Source organism: Phlebotomus argentipes, unplaced genomic scaffold (assembly GCF_947086385.1).
Source record: "Phlebotomus argentipes unplaced genomic scaffold, Phlebotomus argentipes genome assembly scaffold_4, whole genome shotgun sequence".
In the NCBI taxonomy this organism is placed as follows: Eukaryota; Metazoa; Arthropoda; class Insecta; order Diptera; family Psychodidae; genus Phlebotomus; species Phlebotomus argentipes.
In genome coordinates, this window is record NW_026776174.1 from 9,197,897 (window position 1) to 9,218,548 (window position 20,652).

The 20,652-nt window shown below is 42.7% G+C and overlaps 1 protein-coding gene across 1 annotated transcript in view; it reads right to left on the reverse strand.

Annotated features, from left to right (window-relative positions):
* The window catches only part of LOC132257618 (homeotic protein ultrabithorax-like), a 65,080-nt gene that overhangs the window by 28,778 nt on the left and 15,650 nt on the right, over positions 1 to 20,652 (reverse strand). The window contains exon 2 of the mRNA XM_059754601.1: positions 14,946 to 14,996. Coding sequence (XP_059610584.1) covers positions 14,946 to 14,996 — 51 coding nt within the window. The remainder of the gene's footprint in view (positions 1 to 14,945; positions 14,997 to 20,652) is intronic.

Genomic DNA, 20,652 nt, shown 5'->3' on the forward strand with positions numbered 1-20,652 from the left:
TTGAGATTAATTCAGTCCATTGGGCTTTTACCATTGCCTGTCTCGACAGCGACGCGGAGGGGGTGGAAATGTGCATTGAAAATGTTGCAACAAGAGTCAATGGGAGAAAAAAGAACATTTTCTCCAACATTTCAGTCGTGCCACGATGATGATGGTTGTCGTTGTGCTGCAACATTGTACTTCTTCTGAACTTTGCAGCCTGAAACAACCGCGTTTCAAATTTCCAAGTCAAAGCTCCCGTGCTGAATGCTGAGTGCCTCATGAATTGGCAGAGGGTAATCGATAGACTCCGCTTAGGTGTTAATCTGTGTAGAAATTTTAGATTACATGGAACTTTTAGGACATTTCTGGAATATTCAGATAATTACCAGGCGTCTCCATTACGCGGAGAACTTTTAACGTGAACTAATAGCCTTTTTCTATGATTTTTCCGATCTGCAAATATCATATGGCTCTCTTGCACAGTAACTTTACCGAAGCGGTCATCTTGTCTTAGACGAATAGAGAAACCACCCAAGAGTCACCCTGTTTGGCAGAGATGCTCCTCAAAGCTTCATGTTGTGTATGTATAAAATATTTTACATTTTCTCATCATTCCTCTTCGTCTCATTCCACGTCTTCACGGGTGCACCTTAACGAAGGCAGAGGCCAGAGCGAACATCCGCGCGCGAAAGAGAGAAAATTCTTCTTTGATTAGATGTCCAATTATTTTTGCCATAAATAAACAATGCCGCTCTTTTCAGCTCTTGTTGCCCTCTCACTCTGATCCCTTTTTTTCCCCTGCCTCCTCGCCGCGATTCGCCGTGGCACAAAAATTCAAGAAATTGACACAGAAGGTCTCCACATAATTGCAGAATATCCATTCAATGGTGATTCGCTGGATGGGGGGAATTTTTCGCGCATCTTAATGCCCCGGATGAGTGGCAAAAAGCTTCACAGTGAAGAAATCAATTTACGAGCTCAGCGATGGTGACTAAAAAGCTCAGCAGAGGAGATCACTTTTCGCGCTTCGCGGTCCAGTACAAAGAGATCGCTATTTCGCGGAGAGAACAAGCCATTGGGAGTTATCCATAATAAAGTGGAGGATATAAATTTCATATTATTTACTCGCATCTGAAGCGCGCTCTTAGAGCTTTTTTTTGCTCCACAAACACTCTATTGTTCTTTCATAACTTTCCTCCTTCCGATATCGTGGCTCTCTCTTGCACCCAAGCCAGCCCGACCCGATATTTACGATTTTCTCTACACTCCTTCATTCACCACAAAATACACTGGCGGCGGACGCACTCACGAGGGCAAAAAACCGTCCAAGTCGCTGGGACTTGCAACTGGTTCTCGTTAATAATAATACGTTATTGTTCCAAGTCGATGACAATTTAGCGCTATATAGTGGCTTTGATTCCATTCTGGTGTGGCGAATGGTGAAATTTATAGCGACGAAAATCCATTTCATAAATGTCATAAATTCTCATTCCCGCAGCCACACACAGGTGAAAGTTAAAGGGTGATTTATGGGGTGAAGAAAAGTACATGAGAAAAACAGAAAGTGCGGGAGAGTAAAAGCTCAATGGGGAGGGAAAGCTCCAATTGCAAGTATGGCGTTTCACCCAGAATAGAGGGCATATATGAGAGCCACGCGAGTAAATTGTGGGTCAGAAATCCGCGTAGTGATGATTTACCTTTAATTTGAAATTCACACTTTTTGCCCCAAAACGCAGAGTGACTTGAAATACAAAGTTAATTAAACACCGATTGAACGGGCAAGTCTTTAAAGTCGCTGTTTCCTTAAAGTCAACAATAACCACCCCAAAAAGCCAGCGAAAGGAACGGCGACTAGAGGGTGAAAAGCAGATGAAGAAAGTCCCTAAATTGTCTCGCAATGAACCATTTGGAATTTATGGATTTTATTTGAAAATAAAAGTTCCTCAATCCTTGAGGGGCTTTTCCTTCGCTTCTTGTTTTTCTTTTCTCTCACTCTCTGCCAATTTCCGCCACAGAGGGTGTCTCAACCCCACGAAGAAAAGGGATAAACATGAGAGACACCAGTTGGTGAGGAGTTGTGCGGCCCAGAGAATCCCTCAAGATGCCATCGTTCTCCTCTTCCTGAGCACCACATTTTAAAAGCGCCAACGCAGCTCTTCTCGGCTTTGCCATTCGCGAAAGGGCGCGTCTACGGCTGTCTCGCTCGCGCAAATGTTGCATGTACACTTTTTTTACACAACATCAAACTATGTAGACTTTGCCAGGTATCCACACACCATTTTATATTTTATGTATATTGAATTGGAGGGAAATAAATCAAGATTTAATATGGAGATAAATGTTGCCGTGCGTTTATGTGTGTGATTCTGTGGAAAAACTTTTTGCAGTTGTTTCTCCGTGATTTTCCTGCAGTATAGCGAGTTAGAGTCTCTCTTTTTCGGACTAGGCATGAGATCAAAAGAAAGAAAGTGGTGTGATCATTCGCAAAGGCAGTAAGCATAATAAATAGCTCTTATTTTCCTCGTTGCCTTCGCCTAAATGATCCCAGTGGATTTATCTAACTTGCGCCCATGAATGGGATCAAAGAAATGGGTAAGAAAAGAGAAATAACAGTTATTTAGAAGACTATTCATAGAGATTAATATTTAAATGGGAATTCTGTGTGCAACATTTAGCTAAAATAAAGTAAAGATTTGGAGAGTAAATAATCAAAAGGATTACCTAATCATTTTCAACTACTACATACACAGTATAATGTACTTGTGTCTTGCAGATACCCATTCTACCCTGCAGCATCCCCCTCGGAACACCCTCCAGCTTCACAGCGGGGTTGTATTGCCAAAAATTGACTTGTAGATAATTTTTCCAGTGGCATTGCTTATATCAAGGCGCGAGTCAATTTAGAGTTCCGTTCACCACCTTGTTAAATGAGTCAATAAAGTGAACTTTTATTGCCCATAAATAGAATTTTATCATGTGTACTCAATGCCTCGAGTGATTCATAGTTTTCCTTCCAAAGTGCCGGTCTATATTTATCTCGAGCGCTTCACAGTCAAGGCAAAAAGCACAACATTGGGGAAAACTTCGACGTGCCACTTTTCACCCCGTGGAGATTAATTCGAAATCGTTTATTTTGCCATTAACCCTCTGGTAGAATGTCCCAAATGTGTGAGATTTTGAGCCACTCTCATCTCTCATGTGCACTTTAATGCATTTTTGATTTAACACTAAGAGCCATTGAGGATTTTCGAGCAGAGATTTTCGGAGTTTCGGCTTTTCTCTGTACATATAATTTGCAAAAGTTTCACACTCCACAGCATCCGAGAGGGATTGTCGCACTTCCACGGAAGGCGCCCATCCACACCGTTGGAGAGCATTGGAAAAAGCTCCTCATTTTGCCCACCAATCGGCCACAAAAAGCGCTACACATAAATTGAGCTCATGTGTGAGTCAACAAAAGCTGCGGCAGAGCTTTTAAATGCTACCCATGTGGAAATTTCCCACCACGAGCGGGGTTGGAAAAAGGTGCGGCCTGGGGGTGGTCCTTTTAGCTCCATATACTTCAGCACTGACATTTAATTTAAACTTTGAAATACGACCAATAAAATATTCAGACTTAGTACTGGGGATTTAAATGTGTCTTCTCCACCATTCAGGTAAGAATTAACTCACTTTCTCGGGGGCGATGTTCGCCAGAGAGTGCCTCTGATGAAACTTTTGATGAATTTCCCAGGCTTTAGGGATCACCGAGCTTTCACTTTGCCACATTTATACCCAACTTTCTGCGGTTGAGCTTCGCAGCCATGCGATGAAAAAGTCAACCCTTTCTCTCTGCAGTCTTTCTCCACCACTCAGTCTTTCCTCCGCAAACTTTTCGTCTTGCGGAGAAGAAAGAAAGTCAGTTAAGCTGCAGAAAATTTGAATGGAGAATTTTCTTACTGCTTTTTTGCACTGCCCTCCTCACCTATCGAGCGTTGAGTGGCTGAGTAAATAAATACCCACATTATTCGTCTTTCCTTATCAAACTGGCATATTTCACGTCGACAAAAGCCTTCTTGGCGACTGGCAAAAAGCGCCAAAACCTTACCCCGCATCCTGGCAATTGTATGCAAAGACGGGGTGGCTCGACATGCATATGAATGCCACACATTGCATTTACAAATCTCACATTTCCCCTCCGAAAAGTTCATTGTGGTAAGAACACCGTGTTTGTTTGCTTTTCCATGCTTATGCACACCAATGAGGATTGTTTTTCGACCTGACTTCCTGTGACAAGCGACTCTCGTGACTCCCGGCCACCACTTCCGCCCCACGCCCATTCACCCAAATACATTTATTCCATCCACTTTTCCACCTGTCCACCCCCTCGATGGGGCCTGTCGCGGCTCTCGTCTTTTCTTGGCTCCGCGCGCGCGAGGGGATGTCTGGGGATGGCAGACCCTCGTTCGATGCGCGGCTGTAGTTGTAATTAATGCATTAATTTCACCCGGTTAACCACACGCGCTTTTCACCATCTTGCTGTGGAAATTTACGGCGAATTAGGATGAGCGTTGGGAGGGGTGAAAAGACCCCCCAATTACGGGGATTTGATTGCAATTTCCGATCGGTCGCCCCGCAATCAGCCGCTTGAATCTCCCGTGCATCCTTGGCTGCATGAAGTGCGCCGGAGGAGCGTGAGCGGGGGTCAGAGGCTCCCGGAAGGCTACCCAAATGACCAGGAGGAGTCCGATTGCACCGCCATAAAGTGTCCACCCGTGCCATGTGTTGCGAAATTGGGGTGCCGGGATGCGAGATACTCTGCAGAATTTATGCACTTTTGACTACTGCCAATAGCGTGAGGGGCGTAATGTTTGATATTTTGTAAAATCACAACATTTTCGATGCACTGTGCATTGTTGGGGAAAATGTTTTATATCCAATCCCCCTTGGGAGAGTGCGAAAGTCGGGGGGCTTGCGAAGAGCGCCACACTTTTGCATGGTTAGATACCCAGCGAGAGAGTTTAAATTTTAAACCATCCCCAACCGATTGCGGAACGCCCCATAAATATGACCGGTGCGATAACTCGATAATTATGTCCGCTTTTGTTTATTTCGCACATCGATTACCGCCTTTTGTATTTATGTATATGCTCACATTTATACAATGATTTTATATGCTCTTCGCAGTTCCACCGTCTCATCCGTACTCTCTGGCATTGGCGCTGTCTCCCTCTCTCTCGCCAGAATGTCATCAATTGGCAATAATTGCATTTGCAGAACGAGATTCTCCGCAGTTCTCAAGGGATCAATTGGGGCTTTTGATTCAAGAGGACGTTCACTAATTGATGGTTGTAGTTTTGCACCAAAAATATTACACTCGAATTCCGAATAAGTGGCATTTATGTAAATTAATGAGAAAATTCGCTCAAAATTTGTAAGAATAGCCGCTTAATTGGTATGAAATAAAAAAAAACTATGATTTAATGTTAATTACTTTGCAAATAATTGCATATTTATCTGATAATTGGTTTTAGCACTTAAAAATTGTGATTGTGTACATTTTTCCATCAATATCATAATGTATTTTCCACAACTGGGGCAGAAATAATAACATTGGGAGAAACAAACAAATTAAACGTTTCTCAGTAATTTTTTTTTCTCTTTTAAAATTATGAATATTTCAAAATCAACTGAATATATTATTCCACAGGCTGTGCGTGTTGATTATATGTACATTTAAACTAAATTCAATCTTTGTGAGATTATCGAAATTTTACTATGAATTTCAGTTCAAAATCCATAGATTTACTCTTAAGAGATTTCTTGACGCTCTCTTAACCACATTGATTCTCAGGCGATGATTGAGAATTTTTTATTCTCGATCATATCGCAAAGGTGAAGATTCTCCGGTTCACGTCTCCACTATTTATCTTCCACACTCACACGCTCGCCACCAGTGAAATATTCCCCAAAAGGGAATACAAATTGGACGATTTTCGGCATCAACGCCAATACGGAGGGGGGCTGAATTGCATAAAGCACGGCGGCGAGCTTTAAGCGACTTTGATGGAAACGTCCGCAATTATTTAACACCACTAAATACTTTATTAGTGAATAAATTTTCATTCAAAATTACCCCTGCATAATCACGCAGATCTCGGGCGGTTTTTTTTGTGTTCGTCATCCAAGAAACAAATTTTTGGTCGCAGATAAATAATTCTGAGAGACAAATTTAATTTGGCTATTTCGATGATGGCTTATTCGTTGTATTCTCTGAGTGTGCAAAAAACCGGGACAATCTATCGATTGTCTGCTTGCTTGCTCATTAATTATTCGCACTAATTAGCAATTGTTGGAAAATTTGTGGCCGAGAGAGGTTTCCAGCCACGTTGTGGCCGGGGAACGCGGAAATTTATCATTTTCAGCAAAGGAATCGGGGCTCAGGGCAAATCTCGGTGGGAGCGAGATAAGGAAACCAGCGCTAATTGAACACGGATGCCCACTTAAAAGTAAATATATAGAAGCGCTAATTTGAATTTTTCGCCATTTAATTGGGAGTTATCGAAGAAGTGAATTTAAAAGGAGTAATTGTAAATGCAGAGGTGTCTTCCTGTCCTCGCCACAAGGGTCAAAGTGAAGGGAGAGGCGAAATGCTCGCTGCTTGCCAGACAGTCAGATAGCACAAAGAGAGGAGACAAGAATTGTGACATTCTTCCTACGCAACAAGCATTGAGAATTATTTTAGCAACATTTTATGAAATATGAGAGTTATGATTTACCTTTCACGCCATCGTAGAAAGTTCTTCCCAGAAGGTGAGGGTGTTGAGCAACAAATTGCAACCCTTAACTTTCTCTTCCATTCTTTCCCTTGCGCAAAATAGAGAATTCCTTTTGCCATTTTTTCTCGCCCTTCGCATGAAACACTTTCTTCTGTCCCGGGCAAGTTAAAAAAAAAAACGACGCAAATGCCGAAAAAATGCAATAAAAATTACCACTCAGCCCTTCAACTTTCACGGAGGGGCAATAAAGGAGGCACAGTTGGATGCTTCTTGGCCGTATTCCGATGGCTAGGAAGAATATTTTCGTACCTCCGTGGCCAAAATCGAGAAATATACTGAAGACGGACTCGAAATGCACATTTTTCAGACTGATAATTGACGGTATATGGTATTTTTTGGCGTCTATCTCTATAGGTGTGCGTTTCATGGGCTGGGCTACACGATTTGAGAATGGGGTAGAAAATAATAGGGACCGCCAGGTAATTTCGTTGAGGGGAAGGCACAAAATGCACCGTCAGAAAGTGCAGCTGCTCAAATACTGTTTAGAATTTGAATTTGAACGATTTTCCTGGGGGAAACTTTGCTTTTGTGCCAGAGTGCTTTATCTGAAAGTTCATCATTTTGCAGTGATTTCAGTGGAAACGTCAATCACTGCCTGAGCCTGTCCATCCCAGCGAATTATCATGCACTTCGCATCACCATCTCCGGACGCTGTGGCGGAATGGTGGAGGAATTGTGGTGAGATCAGCCAAAATGCCGGAGAAGAGGGAGCTGGCGAGCACTTCCTCGGCGCTGACGTGGGCTTGTCAGGCCCTGAAGATCGCTTAATGAGATGGGATGGCGGGGAGAGACATGTCGGAGATCTTGTGGGCATCTTTTGATGTATTAATACTCAGGCGCTCTCCCCAAGTGGTGGCCGCGTGATCAAAGGCCTGCGAGCCCCGTTCCAAAAGCGGAATGAGACACATTGCAGTTGGGCGCGCAAAAATTCCGAGTCCGGGGAGAAGAAAATTGAGTCTTCAAACCTGATCTGGTGTGTGCGGCAAAAACCTACCAAACTGATTGGTTAAATATAAAGAAGCAAAATGTTTTACGATAAAACGTGCAGCAGATTTATCTTGCGCGTATTGCGCTTTTATACATAATTTATCCATCCGCAGCCGCTGAACTCGAGCGGCTCCAGCGTCTGTGGATGCTGGAACATGTGTGGATGGATGTTTCCGAGGCCGGAGAGCCCATGAGAGACGAGCCGAAGCGAGACGCGATTCGGGGAGGATTGCTTTATGGGGGCAGTTCGAGTGACTGGACTTAAATGAGCTTGTTATTATCGCACTTCACTTACATATAAATTTCACGTGGATGAATGAGGCGCACAAGTGAAAAGACGCCCATGCTATAAAACTGCAATAAAAGCCCCAATAAAGGCCTATTATTAAGCAGTAAATTGTAAACACTACTCTTTTGTTGCCACTAATAGTGCTCAAGATGGTTAATTTTTAATTTATGCACACACTTGAGCGACCCAGCGACACCACGGGAGCCGTGCCGGGGAGCTTTATGAGAGCTTTCGGGGTGGAGCCCATAAATACTGCAGGTAAATAAACATCCAGAATGGGCTCTAACACAGTTTTAGGCCCCATTTCGACGTGCAAATGAACTAATAAATTAATCATTTAACTGATATGGACAGTGACAGTTTCATGGATCAGATCTTTAATCATTTGCGCCCTTAAAGGCATAGAATTTCATATGAAAATGAACGGGCAATTTATCATGTCGAGTTGACCTCTTTTCCACCAACACCCCCCCATCCTGGAAATGTGGGTTACAGAGGGCTCAGCAGTGGCTCAACCCCGACTAAGATTCTCAGCATTTCAGTCTGACTTCGACTCTGCAATATATACACCTCACATTCGCTCTCATCTATCTCGCATGAGTTTTTTCGTCTTCTCGAGATTTATTTGTGGGCTCGCTTTTGCCTCTTTTGCCGTGAGTTCAAAGACGAAGGCCCCACCATTTTTCACACTGTCTGTCTCTCTGACCAAGTCACCACCCCGCCGCCGAACAGCCAAAATATCTAAGGCCGAAACGTACCCGACATCACGCAGCCATTATTGCGTCATTATTTGCCACTCACACACTCTCACCGGAAGTACCATAGACACGATGGATGGCTTTTTGGTCATTTGGGCAACACTTCACTGCTCGAGTGGCTTCTCTGGGTCCAGAATCACCACGGCGGACAATTCCCGCGCGAACTTGTGACAAAAGTGGGGCCTTCTGGGCCCCGGAATGGGCTCCTTGGGGGCGAAACAGCGCGCGAGTGTCGCGATCGAGGGGCATTTCGACGCCATTCACGGGGTGATACATGAAGATGGCAAATTTTAATGGTATATGCCATCGGGAAGGCCTCAATGTACCGGCTGGAAGCATGCGCTGTGCGACGCCACGGAGCAGTTGCAAAACAACGCCGAACACGTGAGGGAATTGTGTGTGGAGTTTTTGGCGAAAAAGTGCATCCAAATTTGGTCCCACCGAGCCATCCCATGCCGTGACACTCGTTAGTGAGATGGTGAGATTGTGTTTTTGCGTGATTTCCCGATGGACGGAGTGATTTTTTTATGGGCGCGCGATAAGAATCGACAAAGGTCTCTTGATGAGACGCTCGCTGGAGGTGCAAGAAAAGCATGTTTCTCAGCTGGAAATTCCGTGGAAGTAATTGATAAATTTTTATGCAATGGTCTTTGACTCCATCTCGCTCAACGACCTCCCGACGGACTTTTCATCTTGGGAGAAAACACACCTAAAAGTCGCCCAAAGAGGGGGTTCAACTCCATAAAACTGTCAAGAAATGTGTATGGTGGAAAAGCAACTTCACCCATGACATTTTCCATCCCTCTTAGTCACGCATTTTCCCTGATTTTCCATCTTTCTCCCCACACTCTATCGCTAGAGCGAGAGCCACTCTAGCCGTAGAGCGTGCACTCCGACGCTGAAAGGCCTGAGAATTAGTTATAAATATTTTGTGGAGATTAATTGGATTTATGTGGTGTCTGGAGAAGTCATTGCTGAGCACGAAGAAGCATCATTCCTGATAAAAATATTACCGAAAAAAATTGAGAAAACCAGAAAGCAATGCACACACTTTTAATTGCTCTCGAATTTGTGACTCTCTTCGCAACCTTCGCTTCTGTGTGTGTGTTTTTTCCAACCAAACGGGGTTAGGGGAAATTGTCGTATTTTTTCTCGCTTTCGCTTTTCCGGGGGCAAAGCCCCGAAAGCCCACCCCACAGCGGAGAGGGATTTAGGATTAGGGATTCAGCAGTTGTGAAAGAGAAATATATTTCGCAGTGAAATGCTACAATATTTCTCCATGGGCCCCATCTCGCCCCCCATCTTATTATTTGTGCTGAGGTTCTATTTGTGAAGAATCCACCCCATAAAGTTGGATTCTCGCGTGGATGTACAATCTGAGACTTGCTCTATATATCTCAGATAAATTTATTGATCCTCCAGTAAATTTCTTTTATTTGCTTCTTATACATCTTCCGCTTGAAAATCATGCGCACATGAGTTGGGGATATTGGGGGGCGAAAAAAGCCGTGGGGAGCTCTCCCAAAGAAAACCCACTGAATCTCTCTCAATCAATTATAGCGACATTTTCCACGGCCCAAGGGCGCTGCCCCATCGCGGATGAGGAAAACACTCTCGCCAGCATAGAGCAAATGATTTCCCAACTATTTCCGATGCCACACTCTGCCGAATCGACAGTGATATTAAAGTAAATAAATCGACTTTCAAGTGTTTTACGCTATCTTCTCACGCAACAATAACATCTAAGCCGAGGAAAGAGTCACAGAGAGTGTATATGAAAACGTTCCTTCTTCGGGATTTATCGCGGAGACGTTTATTTTTTGTGTGCTTTCTTTCCACTTTTTGCCCAACAGCACTTCTCTGGCCAAGAGACTTTGCCTCGCCTGGATTTTCCTCCAGTCACACAGAGACTCAGTCCAGATGCTCTACTGAGAATTTCTCCCTAAATTACTCTCTTAAAGACTTAATATTGCCATGCAATTGAACTATAAATTCGTGTTGAAGTGATTTTCTTCCTCGAAAAAATTAACACCTTGATTGTCGTGCATTGTGCTTTTCCTGCTGTTGTTTTTTTTTTTACTTTCCACCCACTGAAGAATTTTCAATAGAAACATATTTTCATGCAAAGGAAATTTCTTCTTACCCCATTTGCATATTCTTGTGCAGAAAACATTGTGGGTGGAGGAAAAAATGGCAGTGAGAGAGAGAAAGAGGAAAACAATGTGGATTTTCATTCATTTCCATGAGAAAGTCAAGAAATATACGCTGTGACTGGTAGGGAAGAAGTGTCCCGAGGAAAGTCTTCTTATTGGCAGTGAATTGACTCATGAAATTTGAGTCAAATGAAGACATTTGCCGAAGCAACAAACATTTCATCGTGTGGAGAAAAGGGAGAAAAAGAAAAACCACACAAGATATATTCAATTGCAATATTCTCACGAAATTCACATCACAACAATTTCAGCAATTGATTTTGAGACACCCAAAGTTTGGCGTGGGAGTTTTGTTGGGAGGCTTTGCGGGGGATATTTTGAGGGTTGTTTTTATTTTTCACTCTAGAGAAGTTGTTTGTCGGTGGAATCTCACTGGGAAATCGTGAAATGTGGCCATTTGAAACTACTTGTTATCGATTTTTCGTTTGGGATTTCTCTGTGTCAACAATAAATCACGGGGCCAGAGGCGAGCCCCCGCGCCCTCCCACAGACCACAGAGTCCCCCCGTACAAGGGCGTGGCACCCACATTTTGGGGCGAGAAGCACACACACACACAATCACATATTTCAACCCCCGAATTTATGGCGGTGCTCTATTGTGCAACAAAATCAACTCTATTTTAATTTGAATCGCACAAATCACACATCATTCATGCGTTAAAGCCCACGGAGCTTTCACCCACATTCACCCCACTCGGCGTGCGCAAAAAAGTGTGGCGTCACGGGCAAAAGCTCCCCCGCGACACGTGCCACAAATCAAACGGCAAAATACCAATTGAGCCTTGATTAAAAATTCACAACATGAATGTGGTAATTGTTGGCTAAATGCAATTTATGCGCACTTTTGCAGTGCGACGATGGACACAAAGTGCACGAGGAAGAGCAGCAGCCGGAGTGTGAGAGAAGAGCCCCAGTGACGACACCACCGGAAGAATTTGCATATAAATTGAGAATGTGTTAGAAAAATTGAATGTTCTCTCCCGTCTCGCCACCCTCGGCATCACCCACAAAATTATGTGCACAATGTACAAGGAATAATGTAGAAATTTTCCCGGTGGTGGAAATTCATCAAGTGAGAACACACATCTTCTGCAAAATGTGTGGTGTCGTTCATAAAATTTAATTTTAGCCAATATGTCTGGAACATGTGGTGACATTATTCCATTTCAATGGCTCTAAAGTTTTGCACTGTGACTCTTGTGTTGTCTCAACATAAATTCCTCAATTTCACATCTCAACAGGAATTTCACCACGGCAATTGTGGGACTTTTCCTCACTATTTCGGCAATATTCCTCTGTGTCCAAAAAGAGAGGCATTTTTTCTCCCCTGTATTAATTGCAGCGCTCCACATCCGAGCGTTTTTTTTTCGCAATGCAGAAAATGCAGTAGAAATTTCCGGTGAAAAATCTAAAAGATCACTTCCTGATACCGCCAAACAAAGTGAGTAAAATGAAATTTATATTTCGCCTCGAAATTTAATTTGTGAGCATCCACTGACAAATTGATAGGGTCGTGTGTGTTGAGGAAAAAAGTGGCGGGAAATCCAATTTCTCCAGAGACAGCCACACCAATAAATTGTGGTTGATGCTGGAGAGCCTCCCTTGGAAATTAGAAGTCAATTTTGCTGATATATTCAATATCTCTCGCGCCAGTGCGTGTAACTTTAGAGGCCGCCCAATTTCTTAATGGAAAGCCGCAGCCATAGTGAGATTCCCTTCCATAAATCAAATATCAATAAATTTCTGATGCAATTACCCGAGTGAAACTCTCCCCAAATCACACTTTGTATTCTCCGCGACTGGTATTTAGATTTTATTGATGTGCACTGTAAATGGAGACTTTTTTTCCTTTGGGCCTCTCATGTGGTGAATCACATTGAAATTCGGGGAGGCATCGCGAATATTTGGCCACCATTTCTAATGAGGACAAATGCTTGGGGGCAAATATTGAAAGTTTTTTTGTTTGTGCGCCCGAATTGGACAAGACATCATGTTTTGTCACGTACACCTTTTTCCAAACTCTCAAAATAGATGCAAAGCAGAGTGATATCGCGAGACTTCGGGATCATTGGCTGGAGGGGCGTCCCGGAAAATTGTGCCGGAGGTTGTCTTGGTGGAAAATCCTCCTCTATGTGTGACCTGGAGGTCAGGAGAGCCCAAAATGCTTGGGGGAGATGATGTGTCGTTCGTCGCGTCCCAAGAATTCACGTTGAATAGCAATTAGGTGTTGACGTGTTTAGCGTGCGCCTTCGCCTTGCCCCGCCACGTCCCTCGATATTATTTGTATTTACACACTGAAAATTCCAAATTGGATTTGTGTATAAATTTGGACAGTTGGAGCCCCATATATGAAATGCCAGAGTGCCGTGGAGGAGCTCTCTCGGAAGAGATGAGGTTTATTTTTAAAACAGGTCGTCTTTTCGTTAGATCGCGGTCTATTCTCACACTTTCTTCCACCCATAATTGCCACTGTGATCATCAGAATATAAATTGACTTTTGACTAATTCCCCAACACTGCTTCTCGTGTGAAAATCCCTGCAAAGACGAACTGTTTCGGAGCTTTGCACATGCTTGTCGCCAAACTTCCTGGATCATATTTATGACAAATTGTGGGGCAAGATGACGAAAATCAATTAGGAAAAATATTCACACACATTCTTTTCCTTCCTCCGCCACCAATCAATTTCAATTGAGGAGGAGAAGCAGTATAAATAAACAATAAAGGAAGTTTTTTCGTGTGTTCCTCCCTCGTGTTTGTTTACATTGTAATTGAATGCAGACACACAAGTTGTGAATTAATCAGGCCCAAAATTGAAACAATTAAACAAGTTGAGTGGCGCCTACAGATACACAAATAAACAGCCAAATGCCTCTTCTTTTTCCCGTCTTTGGACGCTCTTTGGCATTTCCTCAACCAAACGAGCGTTCTTCATCATATCGAAAAGGGGGGAAAATTGCTGATAATTTCCGCATCAGCAGATAACATGGGGCTCTCGGTCAGGGTGACCCTGGGCTTCTCTGGGATGGTCAGAGTGATGTCTTATGTGAATTAAACCCTCGGCGTTGATCTCTTTTGGGTTCGTGGCTCTAAACAGGCGTCAGATTACGATCAAAATGGAAATTACTGTTATTGTTTGTTTATATGCAAACCTCTTTAAACATAGAGTCAACACTTGAGAGAATAAGAGCGGTGCGCCTTTGAGGTACCGCAGATTTATGGCATGTGAGTGATTTTTGTTCGTTTTCCTCAAGATTTTTGCTTTTGATATAGTCACATTTTTTCACTCCAAGTAATTTTTGTCTATATAACTTTCCCGGATTCCGGACACCATCTCATGGCAAACATTCCCCAGGTGAATCATGCAACAATACCTTCCAAATTGACTGATGTTCAACAAAAGAAAAAAAGTATAAATGGTTTTTAGAAGACACAAATAGCAATATTTGATTGGATATTTTTTTTTACCTTAGCACCGATTTTTCTCGCTGATGATGCGGTTTTGGGTGGGTTTTCGATGTTCTCAGAGAACGTTTAATCACAACAAAGAAACAGAAAGTATAACGAAAATTAAAACTGAGGAGAAGTGAGAAAATTGTGGGACTCCTCGTGAGAGAATTCACCGCAAAGAAAATATGTGTGATAAATAATTCATTTTCCAGAGAAATTAAATGCAGAGAAAACAATCATAAGAAGACAAATAAATTCGCTTGACTGTCTCGTGGTGCAATCTAGGCAAAGAAATGGCTCTAAGAGCTTTTGGAAGCTCCCAAAAACAATATATATGTATAGAATTGCCCCACGACAGTGGAAGTATAAAGAAAGTATATTAACACATATCAGAGGGAACATAACATATTAAATAACATAAATAAAATAAAAATAAAAAGCCAACTTACCTATCCAGTCTGGAAGCAATGAGCCCGCAAGAGATTCTGAGTATCTCTTACCTGGAAAGAGATGAAGAGAAGGAGACATTGAGTTGTTAGTTACAAACGAGAAAGAAGGTGAAATCACATACAAAACATTCAATTAATCAGCCAAGAGAGAGGGAGAGAAAAACGAGAGGAGAGAAAGTTGGAAGAAGGATGAGTGTGATAAAGAACAGAGATTAATGCCGAGTTAATCTCAATTAATAATTTTAATCACATCCCAACCGGATTGAGGGAGGTGAACGACGGGTGTGAAAAAGAGGTGGAGCATTCGTGGTGGAAAATTTAATGTGTACACAAGGCGAAGAGCGTCACTTTATAAATAATTTTATTGCACAGAGTGTTCTTCATTCTCATAGTCCCAATAAATCATCCAAATTACACAATAAGGCAATAAATAATTTACCATAAGGAGGCGCGCGCATAAGAACACACCTGACGCTGCTCATGTTTTGTCGCGATGCTCATTTTATTATAAATTCTACCTCCATGGCCTGAGTCTCGACCGGAAAGGGTCGGAGGAGCTCTTCCCCCCGTTTCCAACTAAATTACATTCTGCTGAATTTTATTAAATTATTTAGCAATTCACCCCGTTTGAATTAATTGCATAGCAGAGAGAGAAAGAGAGAGAGACCTAAGGAAAAATTCTCTAGAAGTCACTTCCAACTCAGAGACACTGTGGGAATGTGTGGCAACAGCAGCGTCCGAGAAATGACCACGCAATCCCCTATAACAGTGAACCATCTGCGGAAAAAGACATCTCTCCTCTGGCTTAAAAGTCCCAAATAGAGAAGTAAATCCCACCCACACTCTGGGCTTCTAAAAATCATGTGTGAGCAAACAAATCTCCGCTGAATCTGTAAAGTGTTGGGAGGCGAAAAAGGTCACATGGAAGGGTTGTAAAATTGCAAAACAATGAAGTTCTTCCCTAGCAATTTGCTCTCTCATTTTCTCACATGCGTCCTGCGAGAAGAGCCTGTAAATAAACCAATGTACATTCATGCATAAAATGAGAATGCTATAAGTTTTCCTCGGCTCCCCATACCGAAAACCACCCCCATTTCTCAATTCTCCACCCTGTGCCATTTTCACTTGTAGCGCAAAGAAAGGGGGGGGCAACAGTGGGGCTGATTTCGAGGGTGGTTTTGCATACATAAACTTGTCTGGTTTATTAGTAACACACCCTAATTCGTTACTCTTTGCAAGCCGGGAGACACTTGGTCACCCACCCCAAACTTGCACTCTCCAATCGATGCAATGTCCAAGAGTGGAATCGGACATTTGGACACTGCAGACATTGGTTTCCAGTGCCAACATTCCCGACCACCCGCCTCTTTTGCATACACCGGACTGCATAGTGTGCTTCTTTCGCATCTCTTTCCAGCCTGTCTCCTCGCCTGGAGGTCTTCTGGAATTAATTTGAACGGGAAGCAGCTCTGTCGCGACTCTGGTAAACTTCCGGATTTCAGAATTCACCTTGAAGTCCCAAAAGAGTCAGTTGCAGGTTATAAGAGATCAAACTGAATTTCCTAACTAGAAAAGGTCTTTTTCCTACTTCTTAGAACAACAAAATAATAACTAAAACAATTTCGATACCGGAAGGTTTACGAGTTTAAAGCTGACGGTCAGTTATTGGTTTAGACATACGTCAGTCGAGGAGGTGTGGCCACTTTGCAATGGGAGTTAACCAATACTCATGCAGACTTCCGAATCAAGTAAAATCTACATTCAGGCTAGATGTCAATGTTTTGACTTGAAGTTCATTCTCTGAATATTCTGCAGTAAATCATTTAAAACTTCTCAAGGTTCTCTTCTTGGGCTTATCAACCCCCTAAAGTGGACCTCCGCTGCCTCTTAGCAGACTATCTCACCGATCTCACTTCGCTACTCCCTCAGGGTAAGTTATCCAATTAAAGATGTGGCTCTGGCTTAAATTTGATTCAGACCCCAGCTCCTCACACCAAAAACTTTGATTGCCAACATAATGCAAAGTCATGGTGTGTTTATGTAACATTGTGTCTCGGAGTGAATTACACGGAGAGAGATACTATTGTCCTTGTGCAACATAAATATCCCCGTGCCATTTATCTGGGCGAGAGAGGGCACTCGTGAGTGTGAGTCTGCGACATATGCACGCTGCTGGCCACGTGCATTTCGGGCAGCATCCCCCCGTTGAAAATTTATGTATTGACAAATGAATGCATTGCCTGTTAATTGATCTACGGGGTGTCCTGCTAATTATCCAACACGAGATGTTGGCCCGAGGCAGGGCTTATGAATTTACAAGTTTGCCCCCATGAGAGAGCTTTCCACGAAAGTTTGCAGCCCCGCGCGCGCAAGTCGCACCTCACCCGGAACCCCTGCGGTGTGTGGGAATTTTGCGGATATCCTCCGCCAAGAGGACTGACGTTAATTAAAGAAAAGGAAAATTGAGAAGAAGGGAGGCAGGAAGTTGGGTTGAAAAATTGCACAAATTATTCAATTTGGATGTGAAATGAGTCAAAGTTGCAGAAAATTCTTCACCATTGTGTTTGTTTCTTTGCCACTTTTCTCCTCTGTGGCTGCCATAAATTCTACTCAAACCCGAGACAGTTTTCCGCCCCATCCCCATGGGGAGGGTGGTTTTGAGCTTTCCAACTTTTCAAAGAATGCTCATGTTAATTTCAACTGTAGAGAAATGGGGAGAGAGAGTATGAAAAGACGCCAAGAAGTAAGGTGGTTTGGAGAGATACATGCAACTATTGGGTATATGTATATTTGCTCTTAGACACATCACTTCTGTCCCAGATGGAATAGAGTGTAAACATGGAAGCTGTGTATCGTCAATTTCCCTTGACTAAAGACTGTAATTAAAGCAAATACACTCCTTCAGACTCTAGATAATTCGCCAAACCATTTCAAATGCATTTAATGAGTGCAACAATTTATTTTTGGACAACAATTGAGGGCTTGGCCATATTAAATTCCCCCGACAAAACACCACCCAACCACCTCACCTTTAATCATTCTACCCCCCATAATGCATAATCTGCAAATGTGTGCATTTTTAATGGCTTCCCCCTTGACTGCCGAAAAAAGTCTCCAATGAAAAATTTGGTGCTAAAAAATGTAAATTGCCTTTTATTGCGGGGTGAAAATTCTACCACCCAAAGAGAATGGCCGAAAAGCGCATGTATTGAATGTATCATGCACTCTTTTTTTTTCAACTAATTTGTTAATTATTTTTCTGTGAGATATTAAATTACCACAAATGAGTGCTATTTATTCCAACCCCAACTCATGGCGGGTTGAATCTTTTTTTTTCTCGCCCAGTCAGTGCATTGAACGCGAAACATCAGCCGAACATGGCTTTTTAGTTATATTATTGCTTTTTATCAGGATTGCCAACCCCAGAGGTGGAGAATGATCATTTTTCACCCTCCACATTTGGCTCGAGATTTGTCAAAATCTCCCTCTCTCGCTCGCTCTGCATTTTTTTCCCCCACCGAGCCATGGTAATTTTCCACCACATAGAGAATTTTTATGCATTTGATGAAGCTCAAATGGACCATCGCTATTTTTTACACGACACACTGTTAACAGATTTTCATTATAATTTCCCATCGAAAATTGCCTTTGATGGCTCACCCGATTGGTATTCAATAACAATTCATCACGCAGTGATTTATTAGGTGAAAATAATTCAATTTGAAATCTATCTCTGGCACGAAGGATTATTTTTCTCATACAAAAATTCCACGAGAAGGTCTGCTGCGGTCGGGAGTGTGAGAGAAGACGAGCTACCAGACCGGTTAAAGTCCCAAATAAATGCCATAAGTCATTTTCTTCTGGGCTGCAGTGCAAGCCAAGAAGTCTGTCCAAAAATGCAGATATTTTGCCAAGAAATTGTGCACCTATCTTGCAGTATTTGCCAGTACTTAAATCACAGCTTCGCAGCTTTGGCAGTGTAATTCATCATGTTGATGAATTTGTTGCGCGTGCAGTCGGAAAAATAGCCGCGAAAATGCGTGTATAATTTGAGAAAAACCACCTTGAGCCACTCTCGAGAGCCCCTGAGGATTGTTTTCTCGAAGTACGACGCTGCCTTCTTGATGGTCTCTTTGCCCATCACGCAGAGATAATGTACAGTAAAGATGGAGAAAAGCCCCAACGAGAAGCCTCCATATTTTATCAGATGGTACACTCGACCGCAAAAGTGTCATGTTACGTGGATTTATAGCACCTCTTTATTTTTTGATCACGCCCAAAAATATCTATAAAGTGTAAAATATTCTCTTCACACGTTCACGATATGACTGTCGCGTCCATTAGGTTTCTTCTCTATGGCCCAAAGTGGATAAATGGGATAAATAGTGTGTGAAGAGGCAACAAAAAAAGGAGACAAAGAACATCCTAACAAGGCGTCAAATAAATTTGAAAGAGTGTATTTTAGGTGGGCACGGAAATTTTCGTGTGAGGTCCTAATATGCTTTCCCGTGAGCTTTCACTGATCAACTTGTAATTATCAAATTTAGCCCCATATTCTTCTGCATTTCATATGCACACAGAATGTCAGCTTACGCAAAAGAAAGAGCCACATTGTATAAATTTTTGCTAATAAATAATTCAGTGTATATAAAATGAGACAAATAAAAGTGATCACGACATGAGACACTCAAGATTAAGATGCTTCGCGTTTGTCTTTCTGCAGAACTGCAAATGTTGCCAAGAGGGAGATTTTTATCGAAATTCGCGCCATTTTTCGCCCTCATGAATTGAGCCATTCACCGCTCAATCAAATCCTTTCTCACTTTAGAAGAGGAGCTGATTTATTGAGAAAATCCGGATGGAAAAAGCCTCGAGAAATTCTTGCAATTTTTACACGACGTTCAGATATGTTTTGCAAACACTCCAGATATTGTGAAGCGAGATTGAGGGACAAAAATGAAAAATTCTACATGCGCTCATCGAAGCCATAACTCTCAGAGATAACATCAGAATTTCGGCTCACACATTTTTTCGGGGGAATGGCTGCGAGGGAGGGGGGGGGGGGGAGCAAAGCAAATAAATAAGGCATACAAATTCATTCCTGACCAACTCCTGAGACCCACCGAGAGCCCTGGGCCATGAGCCAGACAAGTATTCCCGAGAGGAGTTGCGCGCGGTCTTTGTAATTCAAGAAAAGTGCCACAAATAATTTCTCTCGCGCGAGAGGAAAAACACCCGTGATATTTGTGAATTAATTTTGATTCTCGAGACGTCATTTGTGGGCAAAATGCGACAAAGAAGTGACACATACAAATGCAAAATGGGGAGAGCCTCTCAGTGAAAAAAAGGCGAGGAGTTTGAGACGGGCGAAGAAACGCGAGTCTCTTTTTCAGTATAATGTAGATTTGGCGCAATAAATTTCAGCCATTTCCCATAAATCACTTTAGCTTGAAGTCTGCATTTCTTTTTGTTCCTGCCTTCCAACAGTCTTACTTTGCTCTCACTCTCCCGCCTTATGTACAGTGCCATTGGGTAGAACTCCGTGCCACTCCGCGGAGATTCTGAGCCTTTTTGCTGCCACTCTTCGGGTGAAATGGCTGTTCCTCGGCCCATAGTGAATAAATAGAAAGTATGCACAAGATTGCTATGTAGACATTGACCATGATTTTGGGGCCTTAATCCTCGCCACTGGGCTGTGATTTCACAA